This window comes from Chiloscyllium punctatum, chromosome 49 (genome assembly GCF_047496795.1).
Source record: "Chiloscyllium punctatum isolate Juve2018m chromosome 49, sChiPun1.3, whole genome shotgun sequence".
Taxonomy (NCBI): domain Eukaryota; kingdom Metazoa; phylum Chordata; class Chondrichthyes; order Orectolobiformes; family Hemiscylliidae; genus Chiloscyllium; species Chiloscyllium punctatum.
In genome coordinates, this window is record NC_092787.1 from 26725555 (window position 1) to 26746621 (window position 21067).

The 21067-nt window shown below is 38.5% G+C and overlaps 1 protein-coding gene across 9 annotated transcripts in view; it reads left to right on the forward strand.

Annotated features, from left to right (window-relative positions):
* The window catches only part of sptan1 (spectrin alpha, non-erythrocytic 1), a 103928-nt gene that overhangs the window by 18097 nt on the left and 64764 nt on the right, over positions 1-21067 (forward strand). For all 9 annotated transcript variants that reach the window (XM_072565985.1, XM_072565986.1, XM_072565983.1 and 6 more), the window contains 18 exons: positions 2055-2201; positions 2600-2733; positions 4477-4621; positions 5114-5268; positions 6299-6434; positions 6870-6971; positions 7818-7955; positions 8682-8792; positions 8881-8958; positions 9442-9597; positions 10286-10490; positions 10691-10872; positions 12846-13089; positions 13827-13949; positions 15560-15777; positions 16923-17015; positions 17274-17408; positions 17649-17797. In XM_072565985.1, coding sequence (XP_072422086.1) covers positions 2055-2201; positions 2600-2733; positions 4477-4621; positions 5114-5268; positions 6299-6434; positions 6870-6971; positions 7818-7955; positions 8682-8792; positions 8881-8958; positions 9442-9597; positions 10286-10490; positions 10691-10872; positions 12846-13089; positions 13827-13949; positions 15560-15777; positions 16923-17015; positions 17274-17408; positions 17649-17797 — 2651 coding nt within the window. The remainder of the gene's footprint in view (positions 1-2054; positions 2202-2599; positions 2734-4476; positions 4622-5113; positions 5269-6298; positions 6435-6869; positions 6972-7817; positions 7956-8681; positions 8793-8880; positions 8959-9441; positions 9598-10285; positions 10491-10690; positions 10873-12845; positions 13090-13826; positions 13950-15559; positions 15778-16922; positions 17016-17273; positions 17409-17648; positions 17798-21067) is intronic.

Consider the following 21067-nt stretch of genomic DNA (forward strand, 5'->3'; position numbering starts at 1 on the left):
TTAGATCTCATGGAATACAGGGAGAACCAGCCATTTGGATACAGAACTGGCTCAAAGGTAGAAGACAAAGATGGTGGAGGGTAGTTTTTCAGACTGGAGGCCTGTGACTAGTGGAGTGCCACAAGGATCGGTGCTGGGTCCTCTACTTTTTGTCATTTACATAAATTATTTGGATGCGAGCATAAGAGGTACAGTTAGTAAGTTTGCAGATGACACCAAAATTGGAGGTGTAGTGGACAGCGAAGAGGGTCGCCTCAGATTACAACAGGATCTGGACCAGATGGGCCAATGGTAGATGGAGTTTATTTCAGATAAATGTGAGGTGCTGCATTTTGGGAAAGCAAATCTCAGCCGGACTTAGACACTTAATGGTAAGGTCCTAGAGAGTGTTGTTGAACAAAGAGACCTTGGAGTGCATGTTCATAGCTCCTTGAAAGTGGAGTTGCAGGTAGATAGGATAGTGAAGGTGGTGTTTGGTATGCTTTCCTTTATTGGTCAGAGTATTGAGTACAGGAGTTGGGAAGTCATGTTGCGGCTGTACAGGACATTGGTTAGGCCACTGTTGGAATATTGCGTGCAATTCTGGTCTCTATCCTATCGGAAATATGTTGTGAAAATTGTAATTCTTTTCTGAACCCTTTCAAGGATGTTGCCAGGGTTGGAGGATCTGAGCTACAGGAAGAGGCTGAACAGGCTGGGGCTGTTTTCCCTGGAGCGTCGGAGGCTGAGGGGTGACCTTATAGAGGTTTACAAAATTATGAGGGGCATAGAAAGGATAAATAGACAAAGTCTTTTCCCTGGGGCCAGGGAGTCCAGAACTAGAGGACATAGGTTTAGGGTGAGAGGGGAAAGATATAAAAGAGACTTAAGGGGCAACTTTTTCATGCAAAAGGTGGTACGTGTATGGAATGAGCTGCCAGAGAATGTGGTGGAGGCTGGTACAATTGTAACGTTTAAGAGGCATTTGGATGGATATATGAATGGGAAGGGTTTGGAGGAATATGGGCTGGGTACTGGCAGGTGGGAGTAGATTGGGTTGGGATATCTGGTCGGCATGGACGGGTTGGACCGAAGGGTCTGTTTACATGCTGTACATCTCCATGACTCTGACTCTAAGTGTGAAATCACTCATGTTGGAAGGTTGAATTTGAATACAGAAGACCGGGTTAGAGCGAGGATTCTTCCCACTGTGGAGGAACAGAGGGATCTTGGGGTCCATGTCCATAGATCCCTCAAAGTTACTACCCTGGTTGATAGGGTTGTTTAAAAAGCATATGGTATGTTGGCTTTCATTAGTGGGGGATTGAGTTTAAGAGCAGTGAGGTTTTGCTGAAACTCTAGAGTGTCCTAGTTCGATCACATTTGGAATATTGTGTTCAATTCTGGTCGTCTCATTAATAAACTGTCGCACCTATTAAAACGTTGCACTTCTGCTGCTCCAAAAAGCTTGCCTTGTCATCTCATCAAAGATGTGGAAGCTTTAGAGAGGGTGCAGAGGAGACTTACCAGGATGCTGGCTGGACTGGAGGTCATATCATAGGTTGAGGGAACAAGGGCCTTTCTCATTGGAGTGAAGAAGGTTGAGAGGTGATTAATAAAGGTGTACAAGATGTTGAGAAGCATAGATAGAGTGGCTAGCCAGAGACTTTTTCCCATGGCAGAAATAGGTATCATGAGGAAGCATGATTTTAAAATGATTGAAGGAAGGTTTGGGGAGATGTTGGAGATAGGTTTTTCATACAGAGTGGTAGGTCTGTGGAATGCACTACCAGCAGTGGTGGTAGAATCCGATACATTAGGGACATTTAAGCAACTGTTGGATAGGCACATGGAAGATAGTACAATGCAGGGTATGTAGATTAATCTGATCTTTAAAGCAGGATACAAGGCCAGCACAACATTGAGGGCTGTACTGTTCTATGTTCTAATAATTTTAACGGTGGACTCTGAGGGGGTAAAAATAATTTGCTTTTCATTTTCCTTTTTTTCTAAAAGCCTTTGGGGTAATTTAATGCCAATCTAAAATCAAATTTCCAACTTTTAATTACATTTAGGAAGCTATTGTGACATCAGAAGAAGTTGGCCAGGACTTGGAGCATGTCGAAGTTTTGCAGAAGAAGTTTGAAGAATTCCAAACTGATCTTGCAGCTCATGAGGAGCGTGTTAATGAAGTTAATCAACTGGCTGGAAAACTCGAACAGGTACAGGAACTTTGAAATGAGTATTTGTGGTACAGCTGGTGGGTCACTTTTTAAAAAAAAATTAAAATCCCACCTGAGTCTAAAGCGTGACAGTGGGAGATTCCCCCTCTGCTGATATTACATAACAGCAGCACCTTGCAGCACACATTTATATGGTGTCTTTCACATGATGAAAAGTCTCAAGATATCCTGACAAAATAAATTATACTGAGCCACATAAATATAGGTTCACTTCACCTGAGCTGAGAAAGTTTAGATTTGTTACATCAAATCTAGCATTTTATGAGTTTATATTTGAACCATGATATTTTAAAGGGGTAGAATTCTGTGAAGATTCATGTTTTACATGGAAAATATTATTTTTTGTCTGCATGTTAACACTATGTATCTTTGTATAGGATAATCACCCTGAGTTGACACTTATCACCCAACGTCAGGATGAGGTGAATGCTGCTTGGCAGAGACTGAAGGGCCTGGTGCTGCAGCGACAAGGCAAGCTTTTTGGAGCAGCAGAAGTGCAACGTTTTAATAGGTGCGACAGTTTACTAATGTGGAAAAAGTGAGGACTGCAGATCAGAGTTGTATGTGTGGTGCTGGAAAAGGAGAGCAGGTCAGCTAGCATCCGAGGAGCAAGAGAATCAAAGTTTTGGGCATAAACCCTTCATCAGGACATGTACTATAATCCCACAGGCTCCCACAGCTACCTGAACTACACCTCCCACCCTGCCTCCTGTAAAAACGCCATCCCTTGTTCCCAATTCCTCCATCTCCATCACACCTGTTCCAAAGAAGACCAATTCCACCATAGAAAATCTCATATGGCCTCCTCCTTCAAAGACCGCAATTTCTCCTCCCATGTGGTCGACGATGCCCTCTAGCACATATCCTCCACTTCCCACACCTCTGGCCTTGAACCCATCCCTCCCAATGCAACAAGGACAGAACCACCACTGCACACGCACACCACCACCGCCCCGTTCTCACCTTCCATCCTACTAATCTCCGTATACAACGCAGCATCTTCTGCCACCTCCACCACCTACAAACAGACCCACCTGTAGGGATATATTTTCTTCCCCACCTCATCAGTGTTCCAGAGAGACCATTGCCTCTGCAATTCCCTTGTCGGATCTACGCGCCCCCTACCAGTCCTCGCCCTGTTCCCGCCACCTTCCCCTGCCACTGCAGGTAGTGCAAATCCTGCGCCCTCCCCTCCATCCAAAACCCCAAAGGATCTTCTATGTCTGACAGACATTTACCTGTACCTCCACAAATGTAATTTATTGTATCCGATGTGGTCTCCACGACGTTAACTTGGGGATTGTTTCAGAGAGCATCTCTGGGACACTCGCACCAACCAACCCCAGTGCCCCGTGGCTGAACACCTCAACCCCCCCCCTTACTCCGCCAAGGACATGCAGGTTCTGGGCCTCCTATATTGCCAATAACTGACCATCTGACACCTGGAGGAAGAATGCCTCATCTTCCCCCTTGGAATCCTGCAACCACACTGGATTAAGGTGGATTTCACCAGTTTCCTCTGTTCTTTTTTTCCTCACCTTATCCCAATCCCAAACCTTCAACCTCTTGACCTGTCCACCATCTTTCCCATTTATCTACTGCATCCTCCTCTCTGACCTATCACCTTCTCCGAATCTCTGATGATGGGTTTATACCAGGAATGTTGATTTTCCTGCTCCTGCTACTGTACTCTTATTGCACCACACTCTCGACAGTTTACTAATGTGGTTTGGCATGAAAACATACAGCTGAGACTAAAGGTTGATATGAAAGATTATGCATAGTAAGAGAAAATGATTTTTTTCTAGGAAAAAATACAGATGACTGCCTGTCTGACGTGAAGTCTAAGTTGATTAACTTTTTAAATGTAAGAGATATGAAATGTTCCACATTATGTGAATGTGGTAAATGTTTCTGGGTCTCACGATGTTAATTCATTGTTTCAAATGAGCTATTCAAATTGTGCAAATTTCATATTGTGCACAAACTCTAGGTGTCCTCTTATTTTTTTTTGTTGCTAGAATGTTGTATAGATAATTTATACCATATTGCCTTTAACATTTCACTCAGTAAAATAGCTGAGTGTTCAATGAAAACTGAAAGGAAAGGTAGGTACTTCAACTTTGGGAGAGATGAAGATATACTGGGGTGAATTAATAATACATGGCACAAGAAACACCTAAATGATGGAATCTGTTGGTTTCTATATAGACCTGCAAAATATTCTTTGATCTATGTGCACTGTGCTTGACAGGGATGTGGATGAAACAATTAGTTGGATTAAAGAGAAAGAACAGCTAATGGCATCAGATGACTTTGGACGTGACCTGGCTAGTGTGCAGACACTTCTTCGCAAACATGAAGGTTTGGAACGAGATCTTGCGGCTCTGGAGGACAAGGTGATACTACAAAACTAGGATAATGACTTCTGACATTTCAGATACTTATTTTCTTGTGTTTTAAATTGCCTTGTTTTTTGCAAAAGAAAATTGATCCTCTCTGGTCTCCTTCCAATTTGGAGGAAGTGTTCAAGGTCAATGTTGTCATCTTCTAAAAACTGAGTGTAAAAATTTAAAAATTATGGAGCGCTGCACCATTTTTTTACTTGGAAATAATTATTTACATAGTTGCTGAGGGCTGTAGTAAATGAAAGCATTGGGAAATATATAATTTATTCATCTGTGTGTTCCCTGGATAAGACTCTATGTTTATGTGACAGCTGCATAAAAAGTTATATTTAATATGTAAAACAGGAATTAATTTGCAATTTGATAAAGCATAACCATTCATTCCAATCATTACTTGCCAATACATGCCATTTATTGGTTCTTGAATCCAAGTTGTATTTGAATTCATGTCTTGACCTTTTATTTTGTCTGTTTCTTGTGCAGGTGAAAGCACTGACTTCTGAGGCAGACCGCCTACAACAGTCACACCCACAGAATGCATCCCAGATTCAGGTCAAACAAGAAGAGCTCATTCAAAATTGGGAGCGAATACGTACCTTGGCAGCACAGAGACATACACGTCTTGATGATTCATACAGGTGAAAACTACAAAGAAAATGGCAACTGTTTGCAATGCTTCAAATTGAGTGTTTGCATCTAGTGTATAATGTACTAATTAACGCTTGGGCACTTTTTACAAACCTTTTCTATTGAGGATGTGATAAATACTGACTTAAAAATCACACAACACCAGATTATAGTCCAACAGATTTATTTGGAAGCACTAGCTTTCAGAGCGCTGCTCCTCTCCCTGATGAAGGAGCAGCATTATGAAAGCTAGTGCTTCCAAATAAACCTGTTGGACTATCAGTTAATGTCGTGTGATTTTTTTTAAACTTTGTACACCCCAGTCCAAGGTTTAAAACCTGTGTACTCATGGAAAGGAATTATAAGCTGTAAAACTGATGAGTCATTGTTTATGTTGTCTTGAGAACTTTGAACAGGTGGGTAATTTAAAATAATTCTGGGAAGATCAACGTTTGCATGGACAGGATGATTTGGCATCACCACACCTTCTGCAATCAAAGCAGTTATGTCTTTTTGTTATCTCTAGATTCTGACTCGTGTTTTCCTGGACAGCCTCCCACATGTCACATTCCATAAATGTGAATGTACTAAAATGCCATTATTATTATAATACAGTTTTGCATCTCTGTTCATCGATCTGCATTGGCTCCTGGTTTTTAAAATTCTCATCCTTGTATTCAAAAATTTCTATAACTTTACCCTGCAACCCTCTGAGAATCTGTCCCTTCTGGCTTCTTGTGTCCATATTTCTTTCTCCCACCATTAGTGATTGTGCTTTCAGCTGTCTTGCTCTGAGCTATGAAGTATCCTCTCTAAATTCAGTCAACTTTCCTTCCTCCTTTTTACTACTGTCTTTAAAACTTATTTGTTTGACTTAGCTTTTGCCTGTCTTGATATTTCTATCTTCATTTTGGCTTCATTCAAGAGGTGAATGATCTGACCCTCTACTACATTTTCTTTTAATACTGCAAAGTGGAGTTGAGTCTTACTCCTGAGTATTAACGTTGATAGAACAATATCTTTTTTAATCCCCCCTCCCAGACTACAGCGTTTCTTAGCTGACTTCCGTGACCTGACCAGTTGGGTCACTGAAATGAAAGCGCTCATCAGTGCCGATGAATTAGCAAATGACGTGGCTGGAGCAGAGGCATTGCTTGACAGACATCAGGAGCACAAGGTGATTTTTAACCTTTACTTTCATTCATTGTGTGTAGACACACTAGTTGAAGGAATTTTACTTTTCTAATCTATGTTCAAATGTAACAACATATTTGACTGGCAACTCTTCCTTTCATGAAGGCAAAAGAACAATGCATAATGGAATTTGTAACAAAATTTTGGATAGGTCTTTGATTTGCACGTTTTGGGCAGATTTATGCCTCTTCTTGGCATGCTGCTTATTCGATATATCTATATCAGTTTTTAATGGGACTTAAGCTTAAGATATGGAAAGAAATTCTGCTGAACCGCAGAAACTCTCAGACTGAGATTATTTCTAAAATACATTATTTAATTACTTGGAAATGTCTTCAGTTGTATTTAAGTAACTTGAGCAGTAAAATATTTTAAGAATGATCTTGAAATTTGCGCATCTGAATGTGATTATTTTCAGGGTGAAATTGATGCCCATGAAGACAGTTTCAAGGTGACTGATGAAGCAGGACAGGCCTTGCTCAGTGGTGGCCACTATGCATCTGATGAAGTCCACGAAAAGGTACAGTACAACAGTAGTGACACTCAATGTTTCTTTTTGTGACAACAATTTTTTTCTTAAAGAAATGATATATTTGACTACGGAATTTAATGCTTTTTTGAATGGGAATTTTTTTTAAGAAAATGCTAAATACCGTAGCCTTAATGAGAATAATTTATTCTGCTGAGTAAAATAGTTTGTTAACATCACTTATCCTAAAACGGACTCGTTTATTTTTGTTATTTGTTATCCTGCCTCTCTTAAAGGATGTGCAGTCTACCTTTTACTGTTAAGTGGATACTTTCTCCAAGACCATTGCAATTCTTGCTATCTCCAAATAAGTTGAACTGTCTTTGATGTGCTTTCATTCACTACCCAACAGGGAAGTGCCTGGCTTCTCTGCTTCTGCAAAACATTGTGTTTGTAGTCAGAAATAAAGGTTCAAACCAGATAGTTTCCAAACGTCAGACTGATTTGATGAGGCTAGAGAGGTGAAGTGACTTGATCAGCAGATGAGAATTTTTAGAAGTTGGAATTTTCACATGTTAAACTACCTAGGAAGTTTTATGGGTCCTCAATTCAGCCATAGGAATAATCCTTCCGGACTTACTCATGACCAATTATTTGAAAAGCAAGATTGATCATTCTTTTATAAACTGCAACCTGTGTTGCAGAACTGACTAGACTTAAATATTTGGTTAGCAAAATGTATAATTGTTAAATTGGAGAATTTGCTTTCCATTTCCCTTTTGGTCCACCGAATGTCACTGAACATTGAAATTTTTGGATATATTGTCTTTTATATTTTGAAATTTTGCGGTACTTTCAATTTTTAAAAATACATTTTGATTCTTCTTTCATTTTAAGCTTGGAATCCTTGCTGAGGAGAAAGTCTCTCTGCTGGATTTATGGGAGCTCCGTAGACACCAGTATGAGCAATGCATGGATCTGCAACTCTTCTATCGTGACACTGAACAGGTGGACAACTGGATGAGCAAACAGGAGGTGAGTGTCCTTTTGGACAGCTGAGTGGACATCATTCACTAATGGTAAATGGCATATGATAGAGTGTTAGTATGTGACATTGATGGAATTCTGAACAGATGTCTCATGTAGACTAAGTCAATGTTCAGGATTTTAAAAAAAGGAATTAAAAGCTCCCAACTAAACCTTTTAGTGTCTGTGTCCATGTGTGTGTGTGTGAGAGAGAAAATGTAGAGTTCTGTCCCAAGATAATTTGGGATAAGAATGCTGTCAGGACCCGAATGTTGACTGGATAGTTGAAGTGTACGTGTACAGTAGAATTTACAGTTGGCTGATTGGATAGGGGGCTTATGAAAATAGTACTCATCCATTAAATGTCAGGATCTTGGAGGAATCTTTACAGTTTGCATAAGCAGCAGTACTGTGATATTTATATTTCTAATAAATACATTTATTGTTTCCACAGATGGTCATCTAAAACCATCACAAATCAAATCACTGTTTTTGTTTGTGCTATAGCCAACCAAATCCATGTTTCTTCACATAAAATGGATGCCTAAATAATGACAAACAATGTGTTACAATACTAGTCTACAGCAGTAAATGAGTCCTTTGGGATGTAAGGACTAAATGTGTGATATCATCTCTGGGGAACATTGCGCTCAAACTAACAGCTTGTAAACATGTAGGGAATTTGTTGTTACCAGCTGAGAGTAGTAATTTTACTTGAACTTTGTTGTTGCTTAGGCTTTCTTGTTGAATGAAGACTTGGGAGATTCACTGGACAGTGTCGAAGCCCTTCTGAAAAAGCATGAAGATTTTGAAAAGTCCCTTGGTGCTCAAGAAGAGAAAATTACGGTATGCTTACCCAGACTTTTCCAGTTCTTTATAATCGCTACCTTTGATAATTTTTAAAAGATAACTTTGTTTGTTTATCTATCATTAGGCTTTGGAAGAATTTGCCACCAAGCTGATTCAGAGTGACCACTATGCAAAGGAAGATGTTGCAGCACGTCGCGATGCGGTAAATTTGCAGTGCACTATGTTGTCAGCTTTGAAATGCTACTGCTGATTTTTCACCTTAACAATGATATTTTAATCCACTTCATGTATAACTAGTGATACAAAACTGCTGGCTGTTCTTGAGCTGAATTTGTGTAGTTTTCATTTCTATACTGCAATTTCATATATTTAACTTCATCAAAGGCATATGGTAGAATCTATCCCTTTTGGTTTTCCCTTGGGCCACACTGATTTCATCAAGACAGAAGGCAGTTTGCATCATTCCACTTATACCTGCTCTTTGAAAGAGTTATGCAGTTGATTCTAGAATTGGTTCTCTGCAATTTTTTCTCAAAGGTTCTACTTTTTTTTTGTTTGTTCCCTTTTTCAGGTCTCTCTTGGAAATTGCTATTGCATCTACATTTCAATTTCTAGTTCATTGTAACTCAATGAAAATTTTCTTTTCCCATTTTAGTACACAGTATCCACCTTTTTTGTTTTATAGCTGCTGAGCCGGCGGAATGCTCTCCATGAGCGAGCCATGTATCGGCGAGTTGCGCTAGAGAACTCTTTCAGTCTGCAGCAGTTTTTCCGTGATTCTGATGAGCTGAAGAGTTGGATAAATGAGAAGATGAAAACTGCGACTGATGAAGCTCACAAGGTGAGACTAGTAACGATTTAACCCTGAGCGTAATTTATTATATATGTGTACTTTTTTGGGAATTGAGGCATTTTATGACTGCGTAAATCCATCCTTTAATAATATACTTTATGGAGTTGATCTATCATCCTTCACTCTGAAACACTTTTTGACCTGGTCTGACTTGACAAGTCAAACAACATTGTATTATCCCATTTGGTAACTACTTTTTTAAATGTAATCCGAAGTTCATTTGCAAAGATTAATTTTTTGGATGTTGAAGGATAGTTTTTCCCTTACTGGTTGTACTATGAAAATCCAACTTACTCACTTGATTCCATAAAAGTATATTATCAGTCCAAATAGCTAGGAGAAACTGAGGACTGCAGATGCTGAAGATCAGAGACAGTGGTGCTGGAAAAGCACAGCTGGTCAGACAGCATCTGAGGAGCAGGAGAATCAATGTTTTGGGCATACGCCCTTCATCTGGAATTTAACCATTCCGGCGAAGGGCTTATGTCTGAAACATCGATTCTCCTACTCCTCGGGTGCTACCTGGCCGGCTGTGCTTTTCTAGCACTGCACTCTTCAACTCAGTCCAAATAACCACCTGGTTACGTTCACCCTTCAAACTCAGTTTACCTGTAACGGGTTGGTTTGAAATGTAAACATGTTTATAATGTCTTTCTAACTTCTTCACCTACCTTAGGATCCCTCAAACTTGCAAGGAAAGGTTCAAAAACACCAGGCCTTTGAAGCAGAACTTTCAGCTAATCAGAGTCGCGTTGACACACTACAGAAAGCTGGACAGGAACTGATTAATGCCAAGCACTATGCCTCAGATGAAGTAAATGCTCGTATGGATGATGTCATCACTCTATGGAAAAGGCTGCTTGAGGCTACAGAACTGAAAGGTCAGGAAATAGCAGATGTTTTGTGTGAATTAAGTGGTTTCTTTTCAAGACCAGCCCTGCAGTTAACATTTTCAGTAAACTCTTTATGGTAAGCAGGGCCATAGGAAAGATGATTTGATGTTACTTTTATTCTCCTTCTTCTTCTCTTTTGAAGGCACAGAGTAAAAATATTCTAATATGAGCCTTCTGTTTGTATACAGGTATTAAACTACGTGAAGCCAACCAACAACAGCAATTTAACCGTAATGTGGAAGACATTGAACTCTGGTTGTATGAAGTTGAAGGTCACCTCGCTTCAGATGATTATGGAAAGGACCTGACTAGCGTACAAAACCTGCAGAAGAAACATGCACTGCTGGAGGCTGATATTGCAGCACACCAGGTACTCTAGGATAATAAGCAAGAGTAGGAGTAAGCCTTTTCTACCCCATTTGATTTAAAATCATGGCTAATTTGCTCGTATTCCCCCATAATCTTTAGTTTTGTTCTCAATCAAAAATCTGTCTAACTCAGCCTTGAGTTTAATTAGTGACCCAATTTCCACTGCTCCCTGTGGGAGAGAATTCCAAACACCAACAACCTTCTGAGTGAAGAGATTTCTCTCCAATTTTATGAATGACGACCTCTTTGCTCCTTTCCTTCTAGATTTCACACGACAGGAAATTTCCTCTCCTCATCTACCATGCCAAACCCCTTCAGAACCTTTACAAGTACAGAATATATAATTTAGTTTCTCCCCAGTTCCTTTTCATCTTGAAGCTGTACAGTTATGTGGGTGCTAGATGTATTCTGGTTGCCATTGATGTGCATCTTTTGACAACAACTCTTAACAGCTATTCAATGATAACAGTAAATTCCAATCTTAACCACATTTGTGGTCTCTTTCTTAACTCATCCAAGTGACAGCCATGCTTAAACATTTCCTTTTTTTTTTGATGTCCGTGTCTGCACAGAGGTATAGCTAGTTAACTGTTAACAGTAAGAACTTTTGGCTGATTTTTTTTCCATCTTCAAACCACAAGATACTGTTCAGCATTTCTCTTGCTATTCTGGTTAAGATTCATTAATATAACATAACCTAGGTGTCAGACCTAGAAGTTTTTAAATAAAAAAATCTTGGTTTGCACGATAACCTCACTACACTGTTTGAAAATGTTTTGGTCTTAATATACGAAATTATTGTATGGGCACTTTGACATTGTAGTAGGGTCATTTTGTTTTGTTTTTGTTATTGTTTGCTTAAATGCACTAAAGTTCTTTTTCTAAGTGGTAAACATAACTAACACCATTCAAAGAGTGTTTTTGAATTGACTTCTAACTGTGTAATTTTTCTTCCTGTTATATCTTTTGCAAATGGTTCCAACGGTTGTCTGAATCTTTGTCATGGCTGATGTTAACCCTAAGTTCATGGAGTTCTATTCAGTTAGGCTTCTGGAGCCATTTTGTTGTGTCCTTCTTTCAGATGACTTTGGCTATGAAGGTTGATTTCCACCTCAAGATTCAATACTAAGACCAATTGTATAAGGCTAGAGAACAAATGACTCTTTTTGCGCTTTCTGTTTTGGGAATTTGTTTTTGTTTCCTTTGTCAGTAATACCACACCCACAAAATGTTTATTTGCTTTGCTTTTTGAGACTAAACAGCATCAGTGCTATAAAACGAATGTTCTGTGGGAATAATGAACTTTGTCTAAAAACCTTACCACTAGAGGTTAACACATTTTAATCTGGAATCCAGCTACTTATCCTGGAAACCAATATTGTCAGAATAATTAATGCAGTTGTCTCCCTGTCTCACTCTCTGGGTATCACTTGAAGGAGATGTGTGAATTTCTCTCACACAGGGTTATTACAACAGGAAGTTATCTAATAATTATCTGAGTCACTTGAAAGAAATTATAATTGTATAAAAATGAATACCAGAAGTTTGCAGAAAAGGGCATGAAAGTCTGATCAGATTGGATTGGTCAATTCAAAGAGCTAATGTCAAATGGCTATAGTGTCTATTACTTCCCTGTGTTGTATTCTTCTATGAACATCTAGAACTTGGTGCCATGACTTATGAAACAAGTCAGATGTTGCAAGCATTCATATTGTTCTTGGCACTGCAGACCCGTTAGTCTTAAGTCAGAAACAGGCAGCATTACACTTAGACTCAAGTAGGTATTTTGTTTTAGTTTGTTGTGCATGGAGTGACTCTCTAACTAAAAGAGCACATTTTATTCACACTCAATCCCTGTTAGTGTTTTCTACTTGTTTAAATTTTTTGAACAAAAATGCTTCAGACTCATCAGATTGTAGGTGGTGCTTAACTTTTAAAAATAAAAATTTTCTATTCTTTTGTATTTGCTTGTAGGACCGTATTGATGGAATTAATATTCAAGCTCGGCAGTTCCAAGAAGCCGGACACTTTGATGCTGACAATATCAAGAAGAAGCAAGAAACTCTGGTCGGTCGTTATGAGGCCCTGAAAGAACCAATGGTGACTCGTAAACAGAAACTTGCTGACTCCCTTCGGCTTCAGCAGCTCTTCCGTGATATCGAAGATGAAGAAACGTGGATTCGGGAAAAAGAGCCAATTGCAGCTTCCACCAACAGAGGTTAGGGTGACTTTCAAATGTAACTGATGGTTTGTCACTCCTTTTCCCAGTCGGTTTTTATTTCTTTGCTGTAGGTCCCAACCCCTCATTTTGTCCTTCCTACTACTTCATCTTTAAGATTGAAAAAGAATGGAGGAAAGTCATACAGCACGTCAAGCATTTTTCAGTATGATGGTTGTTTGCTCTATATCCTAAGTCCATCTTCTTTGATACCATATCCCGTTTTTACCTTTTGAGTAAAAATGTATTCATCTTCAATTAGGGGGTTAATATGTGATCCTATTTGTGTTAGGGAGTTCCGTACATCCTTTGTCGAGAGAGATTTCCTGAAAGGCCTGACTGATTTTAATCTTGTTTCCTATCTTAAAGTCTCTCTTTATCTGCTCCCTCTCAACTCCCTAAACCATCTGCCCCATCGATGAAAATAATTGGTATAAGAAAACCTTTCCAAAGTCCTAAACTATTAAACAAAATCAACCTATAAACTTGTATATTCCTGAGAACAAAAACTAGTTAACTTAATCCTTCATGATTTGATTCGTTTAAAGCCCTAATAAGATTCTGATGAACCTGCATTCTTGTTGACTTGCCAGATTGTGGCAACTTACGTGGGATACTGAAGGACATTACTCAGGAAGGAAGTCATATGTTGGATTATATGAGATTTAAGAAGTGTAATATGCATTTTAATATGTGCTGGTCTGCTGTTTTGAAGAAATAAAACTTTTGCATTTCAGGAAAGGATTTGATTGGTGTACAGAACTTGCTTAAAAAACATCAGGCACTCCAAGCGGAGATTTCTGGTCATGAGCCACGTATCAAAGCTGTGGCCCAGAAAGGACAAGTAATGGTGGAAGATGGTAGGTGTAAATTAATAGATAAAAATAATTGTTTTGAGTTGCTTTTATTTTCTTCAAATTCAAGCTGTGATGATTTTTTTTTTGTTTTGGAAGGTAGCAATTAACTTCTATAATTGATAGCACTTGAAGGGATTCCATTTTGTCCTGATCTTGAAGGTGAAACAAGAGCAAGAATGACTTGGCTAATACTTTTTTATATTCTCAACCAACATCCTAGCCAAATTTTTTATAGGGGACAGCTTGTTGGCTTCCTGCTACCCTTGTACTTTTGTTTTTTTAAAAAAAAAATGAAGTCCCCTTTCTATCCTATAGGAAGGGGAGCACTGCTAAGGGAAGAAGTGTGCTTAAAATAAAGGAGAGGGAACTGAAAATACAATGATGAAAGAAGTGGGTGTTGGTGAGTTTTTTTTTTCCTTTTGGAAAACTTGATCTTTCACTCCCCTGGATTAGCTTTGGTGAAAATTTCATTGTGCCCATCCTGAACAAAAATTTCATAACCACAAAAAGTGTTTTGTTCATTTTTATTTGATGTTCTGCAACATCAATCAGAATTTCACCTTTCAGCCTGTGAGATCTTGTTCTCCTCAATCTTGTACACCTCTATGTTGTCCCCTCTGAACTTTTTTAGCTGCTCCAAGGAGAACAACCTTAATGAACCAATTGTTCAGAGCCATCAGCCGAGGCAGTATCCTGGTAAATCTCCTGTGCACCCTCTCTAGTACAATCGCATCCTTCCCATGATGCTGTGACCAGAACTGCATGCAGTAATTTAGTTGTGGCTGAACCAGCGTTTTATACAGTTCCAATAAAATCTCCCTGCTGTCGTATTCTATGCCTTGGGTAATAAAGTCAAGTAGCCCATATGCCTTTTTAACCACCCTATCCCCTTGCCTACAATCACTGGGGATCTATGGATGTGCACACCAAAGCTCTTTCACTTTCAGTACACCATTCAGTGTAATACCTTGCCCAGATAGCTCTTTTCAAGTGTGTTTAATTTTGAGTGTGTTTAATTTTATTTGCCACTGTTATACTCCTCTGATCACTTGATAATTCTTCTGCAGTTTACAGCTATCCTCTTCACTACATAACTTTTTATGCAGACATCTTGATCCTACACCATGTATTCAGTACATTTCATTATTGTGCACCAGAAACAGCAAGGGTTGTAAACTCTGCAGAACCCTATGTGAAACAAACATCTCATAACAAAAACATATTTCTGTCTCTTAACCAATTTTGAATTCAATATGTCATCTTATTCTTAACTCTATGAAGTGAGTAAATTTAACTCTGAAGTTCTAAAATATTAATTATCTATGTATAGTTTTTAAGCTGTACTTACGGCCTGAAATTAATATCCAGTCATGAGAGAAAAACTCAATTGTTACCTACCTGCTCTCCTGTGGCATCGCACTTCAATTTTGTTGAAGTATCTGTTACCAGCTGCTTTGTTTTCTTGTTCTCCTTTTAACCTCTGTACAGCTGCTCCTGAGCCTCACCAAGGTCTGCTGAAGGTCTGTCCCCTCTCTGTGAGGGTCTTTTGCCGTGGCTGCTCTTCTTCATTTTGTTGACCTTTCCTTAGTCTTTTTTATTCTGTTCTTTCTCAGGCCACTTTGCCAGTGAGGAAGTGAAAGGCAAACTGAATGACCTTAATCAGAAATGGGATTCCTTGAAAGCAAAAGCTGCGCAGAGGCGCCAGGATTTGGAAGATTCGCTGCAGGCTCAGCAGTATTTTGCTGATGCTAATGAAGCAGAGTCTTGGATGAAGGAGAAGGAACCTGTTGTTGGCAGCATTGACTATGGGAAAGATGAAGACTCTGCTGAGGTGTGATTCTTCCTGTATTTCTTTAAAGTTACATTTGTGAAATTTGGAGTTCAGTTTGGCAAAATGATCTTGCCTTGTGTGAAAGCTATGTCTATTGACATTATCTCAATCTATCACACTCACTTCCCTTTGACAGTGAGTTAGTTCTGGGGCTGTGGTTGTTGTTCGTTGCTTACTAGTAACGAAATGATAAGGAGATTGATCCTATTTCTAGAATCCTACTCCCTGACAACATTTGGGACAATATTATAATATATAAATTAGTAAGTTTTAAAAAAAATTTTTGATGTATTTGCTTGTTTAAAACTTGCCTTAACACTGAAGCCACTTTTGTGACTCATTTTATTAATTGTGCAGGGAGTTGGGGTAAAGGGATCATACCTAAAGGAATTCAGTGTCTTTCCTTTTCTGTAAATACAACAGTAGCTTTTAAAAAACCTGTCAGTTATTAATCTTTGCACCAATCTTATCTTTTCTCTACTCCTTGATGCTATTGGAGAAATTATATAATATAAAGTTGAAGTAACTGGAAATGAACATCACAGTAAGATTTAATGGAAACTGATCTGACATTGCAGATCAAAATGATCCTAATGAGTCTTTATTGGATGTCAGTTGATGTAAATAAACTAGATACTTTATTAAGATGGCATTTCCTACATTACAGGATTTAAAAAGATTTACTTTAGTCCTGTGGGATATTATGAGGTTCTAAAATGTATTATAAAAGACCTGGGGCTTGTTTTTAAAAATTACTTATGATCCTTATTTCAGGCATTTGGGCCTCCACAATTGTCACAAATAAATCTGAATTGGTCTTCACTAAATGCTGAACATGTCTCTTTTGAAAGGAACTTAATTAGTGAATAAAATGGCCAAGTTTTTACCTCTACGTTATCTGGCTGACTGTATTAACTGTGCCCTACTATTGCACCAGAAAATAGAAACTAACAACAGAATTGGAATTAGACCTGAAATTCAATCTCTGTAGTTTAGTAAGTTACTGGACTAAATGAAAGCCGTCAAAGGAAGGCCTTTCTCCAACACCTAATTCCCTTCTGTGGTAGTTCAGGCATTGAATTTGAATTTTAATAGATGCAAGCAATTGTGTTAAATATGAGGTTTGTTTTTGTTTTTTAAATTAGGCCCTATTGAAGAAGCATGAAGCTTTGATGTCTGATCTAATTGCATATGGAAGCAGCATTCAAGCATTGAGAGAACAAGCTCAAGCCTGCCGTGTAAGGAATTCTAAACAGTTTTGTCATGTCAGAATACAAAATGAAAGCAAAACAATAAATGCACTTGTTGAAATATTCTTGAAGTTTCTCTTCTAAGGTGTACAAGCTGTAGTGTATTGCAGCCTACTGCAGAACTTTTTATATTAATATAGTTCTGCCGACAAAATATATTCTGTGCTAGATGATCTCTGGGTATTGTATTTAGAAAATGAGTCCTGTTATTGATGAGCAAATTTCTATTTGTGTGCCTCTCTTCAGCAACAAGTGGCTCCTACAGATGATGAAACTGGAAAAGAACTTGTTTTGGCATTGTATGATTACCAGGAGAAGAGCCCTCGTGAAGTTACTATGAAAAAGGGGGATATCCTTACCCTGCTAAACAGCACGAACAAGGTACGGTATTGTAAAGGTTGATGGGGAAGGTGGAAAGTTTGCAGTTAAGAAGGGAGGTATATATTTGGATTAATTTGAAAAAAAATATCTCATTGTATAAGAATTTAATGTTGTCTTTTTAATATTAGTTTGTTTTAGAATATTCCAGTGACTACTTTGCTTCACTTCATTAAAACCAGGGCTTGTGTACTTTTCTTGTGTGCAATTGTTGATGTTATTTTCCTTGGTCTTATTTTAAAGGATTGGTGGAAAGTGGAAGTGAATGATCGCCAGGGCTTTGTTCCTGCTGCCTATGTTAAGAAACTGGACCCAGCACAGTCTGCATCACGTGAGAATCTGCTGGAGGATTCAAGCAGCATAGCAATGCGTCAGGAACAGATCGACAACCAGTAAGTGATTAAACTAAGTTCTGCATTATTCGCCACATATTTTCATAGTGAAACGTTTGAAGCCAAGCACTGGATGAAAACCAACACCTTCCACTTTTTGGTTCAGTTGGATGGGGGTACTTCTAGTGTGCTGGGTAACCATTCAGCACTGGCTAAGAGGAGTAGATGGTAGTCATCTGTCTGCCCCCCCCCCCCTCCTCCCCACACCACCAAGACCGGCGAAGGTTACATTCCAGGACCTACCATGGACAGGAGCAAACCCATTCAGTTAAATGGGAAACATACTTTCCTGGCAGCCTCATGATCCCTTGTTCTGGAATGTTCCCTTTAAGGTTCCAGCTGTGGGACACCGCAGAAACCAATTCTGTGGTTACAGGTTTCGCCCTGTATATATTTTGTTTTGTGTTCTTGTAGGAAGATATTTTGACCCTCAGTTGGTGCCATCCTATACTGATTGATATTTGATACTTTTCGTGGAAATAATCAGCAAGGTTGGAAAAGGGTTCAGGGTCATGGTGAAAGACCATGGGAGTGGGAACAATTGGATAGTGCTTTGCAAAGATCTGGCACAATATGACAGTGTATAAATGATCAACTTTACAAAATCATATCTGTATAAGCTCAGGCCTGTGCTAGGGTTGAGGGCGTAAGAGATTAACTAGTGAAAGAGTCCATGATGCAAAAGTGACCGTATAGTTTTGGATATAGTAAGAAAAATAATAGTTGGCTAATTCTCTTTTAAAGGACAAGCTAAAGCACACTGGCCCAAAATGCCTATTTTGTTTTGATTCTATATTAAGTTTTTAGTCCATTATACTTCTGATGTACTTAATTCAAGCATTTATGGAAAGAATAAGAAAGATAGAGAGGGCGAAGAGGACGTATGCAAGTTATGTTGAAGAGAAATAATAAGGTTTCTGAAGACTTAGACCACTTTAAAGTGTGGATTGGATAGAAATGAAAAGGGAAATTTCGTGAGACGGAAGACTGAAACTATAGAATGGTTACAGGGCAGAGAAGGCTGTTCAACCCCTTTTGTCGTACCGGCTCTCTGCACTTGTGGAAGAATGTGAGAATGTAAGAAATAGATGTAGGCCATTCAGCAGCACCTAATCTGTTTTGCCACTGAACAAGATCATGACTGATTTGTCTCAGGTCTCTACTTCACTTTTGTACCAGCATAGAACAGCCATCAACTCCTCCAGGTTTTCAAAAATCTATCTACCTCTTTAAATACTTTCAGAGATTTAGCATCCATAATTCTGAAATAGAGAACTGCAGACATTCACTACCTTCTGGGCAAATAACTTACTTCACTTTTCAATTTTAAATGAGTGTCTCCTATTCTGTAACTGTCCTTTTTTTTTATTAATTTGAAATTGCCCCCCTCGTGGTAACCTTTTCTCAACATCCACCCTATAAACCCGTCACAGAATCTTGAACATTTCAATAAAATCGCCTTTCATTCTTCTAAATTCTAATGAATGAAGATCTAATCTGTCCAGCCATTCTTGATAAGTCAACCCCTTTATCCCAGGAATCAGCTTAGTCAATCTCTCATGAACAGCCTCCAATGCCATTATTAAATATCCTTTTTCTCATAAATAGTGGGACCAAAATTGTACATCCTACTGCTAGTGCAGCTTCATTAACACCCTTTTACAGTTGTAACAAGACTTCACTATTTATAAACTGTACCCCACTAGCAATAGATAGTGACGTGTTGGGAAATTATTGCTAGACTGTTCATCTGGGTTCAGATCCCATCATGGCAGGTAATAATATTTGAATTCAATAAAAATGTGGAATTAAGGTTCTAATGATGACCATGAAACCATTATCGATTGCAGAGAAAGAACCTTCTGATTTACTAAATGTCCTTTAGTGAAGGAAATTTGTTGTCCTTACCTGGTCTGGCCTACATGTGATTCCAGATTCTAGCATTGTGATTGAAGCTTAACACCTCTCTGGGCAATTAGGGATGAGCAATAAACGCTAACCTATGAATGAAATTTTTTAAAAAGTTCTCTTTGCTCCCTTACTTACTTGCTGCACCTGATTGCTAGTCGTCTTGCTTTTCATGTGCAAAAACACCCAGATCCCAGATCCCTCTACAGTGCACATTTGTTTGGAATCGCTCTCCATTTAAATAACAGTTTGCCATTTGATTCTTTCTACCAAAGCACATGATTTTCCACTTTCTTACATTAAACTACCACACTCGCACTTATTTTTGTATCACATACTCACACTGCCCTGCATTTTCCCCAAAAGCCCTAAAAGTTTTTTTGTGCTTATATGAAAATATTAAATGAATAATTTTCATAGATAAATTGTTTAAAAGAAATGTAAAAGGTAAGGAGCTCTTAGGTATGATAAGGAATTGTTAAAAAGTAGCTCTAAAAGTGCTGCTGGAATAGGGACTGACCCCTGATAGCAGCATGTATTTGTGAGTGCTGAAAGAAGTCAGGGAACAGTCTTTGGCCAGTCTTTTTTTTTGAGCAGTTGTGACTTTGAAAGAACTGTCAAAGAACTTAAGAGATTGTTGAGGTAATATCTCTTCAATAGAAGAGGCAACACCATAATTAACATTTATTGTGGGTAATTAGTAATGTGGATTCTGGAATCTACAATAACACTAGTTTCACAAGGCATGGGTTAATTGGAAACAGTGCAGATCCATAAAAAAATATTTAGCACAGAGGGTCCCCAATTTACAAACATCAGATTGTTCATTGCTCTTAGTTATGAATGTGGTTCCAAACTGGTGTAATTTTAAAGATCTGACATACATATGTTTTCTGTGTCCTACATTGTGTTCTGACTTGTGTACAAATCAACTTGCGAACAGACTCCAGTGGGGAACTCCAGAGATTGTCTGTAGTGTTCTTTTGTAGAGAAGGGTTGGGAATGTTCTATATTTGAATTTCAAAAAAATAATGATTGTTGTTTGAGCTGTATATAGACTGAAGAATGAGTTTCCTTCTATGTTGATCTGTGTGAATATTCTGCTTTGAGTACATGCACAGTACTAATATTTACAGACAAAACAAAAATAAGGAGTTAGTTAACTATGAAGTTATTTCAGGAGGATGTAAACAGGTTAGTAGCTGGCAGAGCTGAATTTCCAAAGAAGTTTAGAATGCACAATAAATAAAAGATGTAAACACAATTCAACTAGTTGAGAAATAGAGAAGCTTGAAGATATGCATGCAATTCAGACAAGAAAGGATGGGTTTAATACATTTTCTTTAATAAAGATGCTGCATT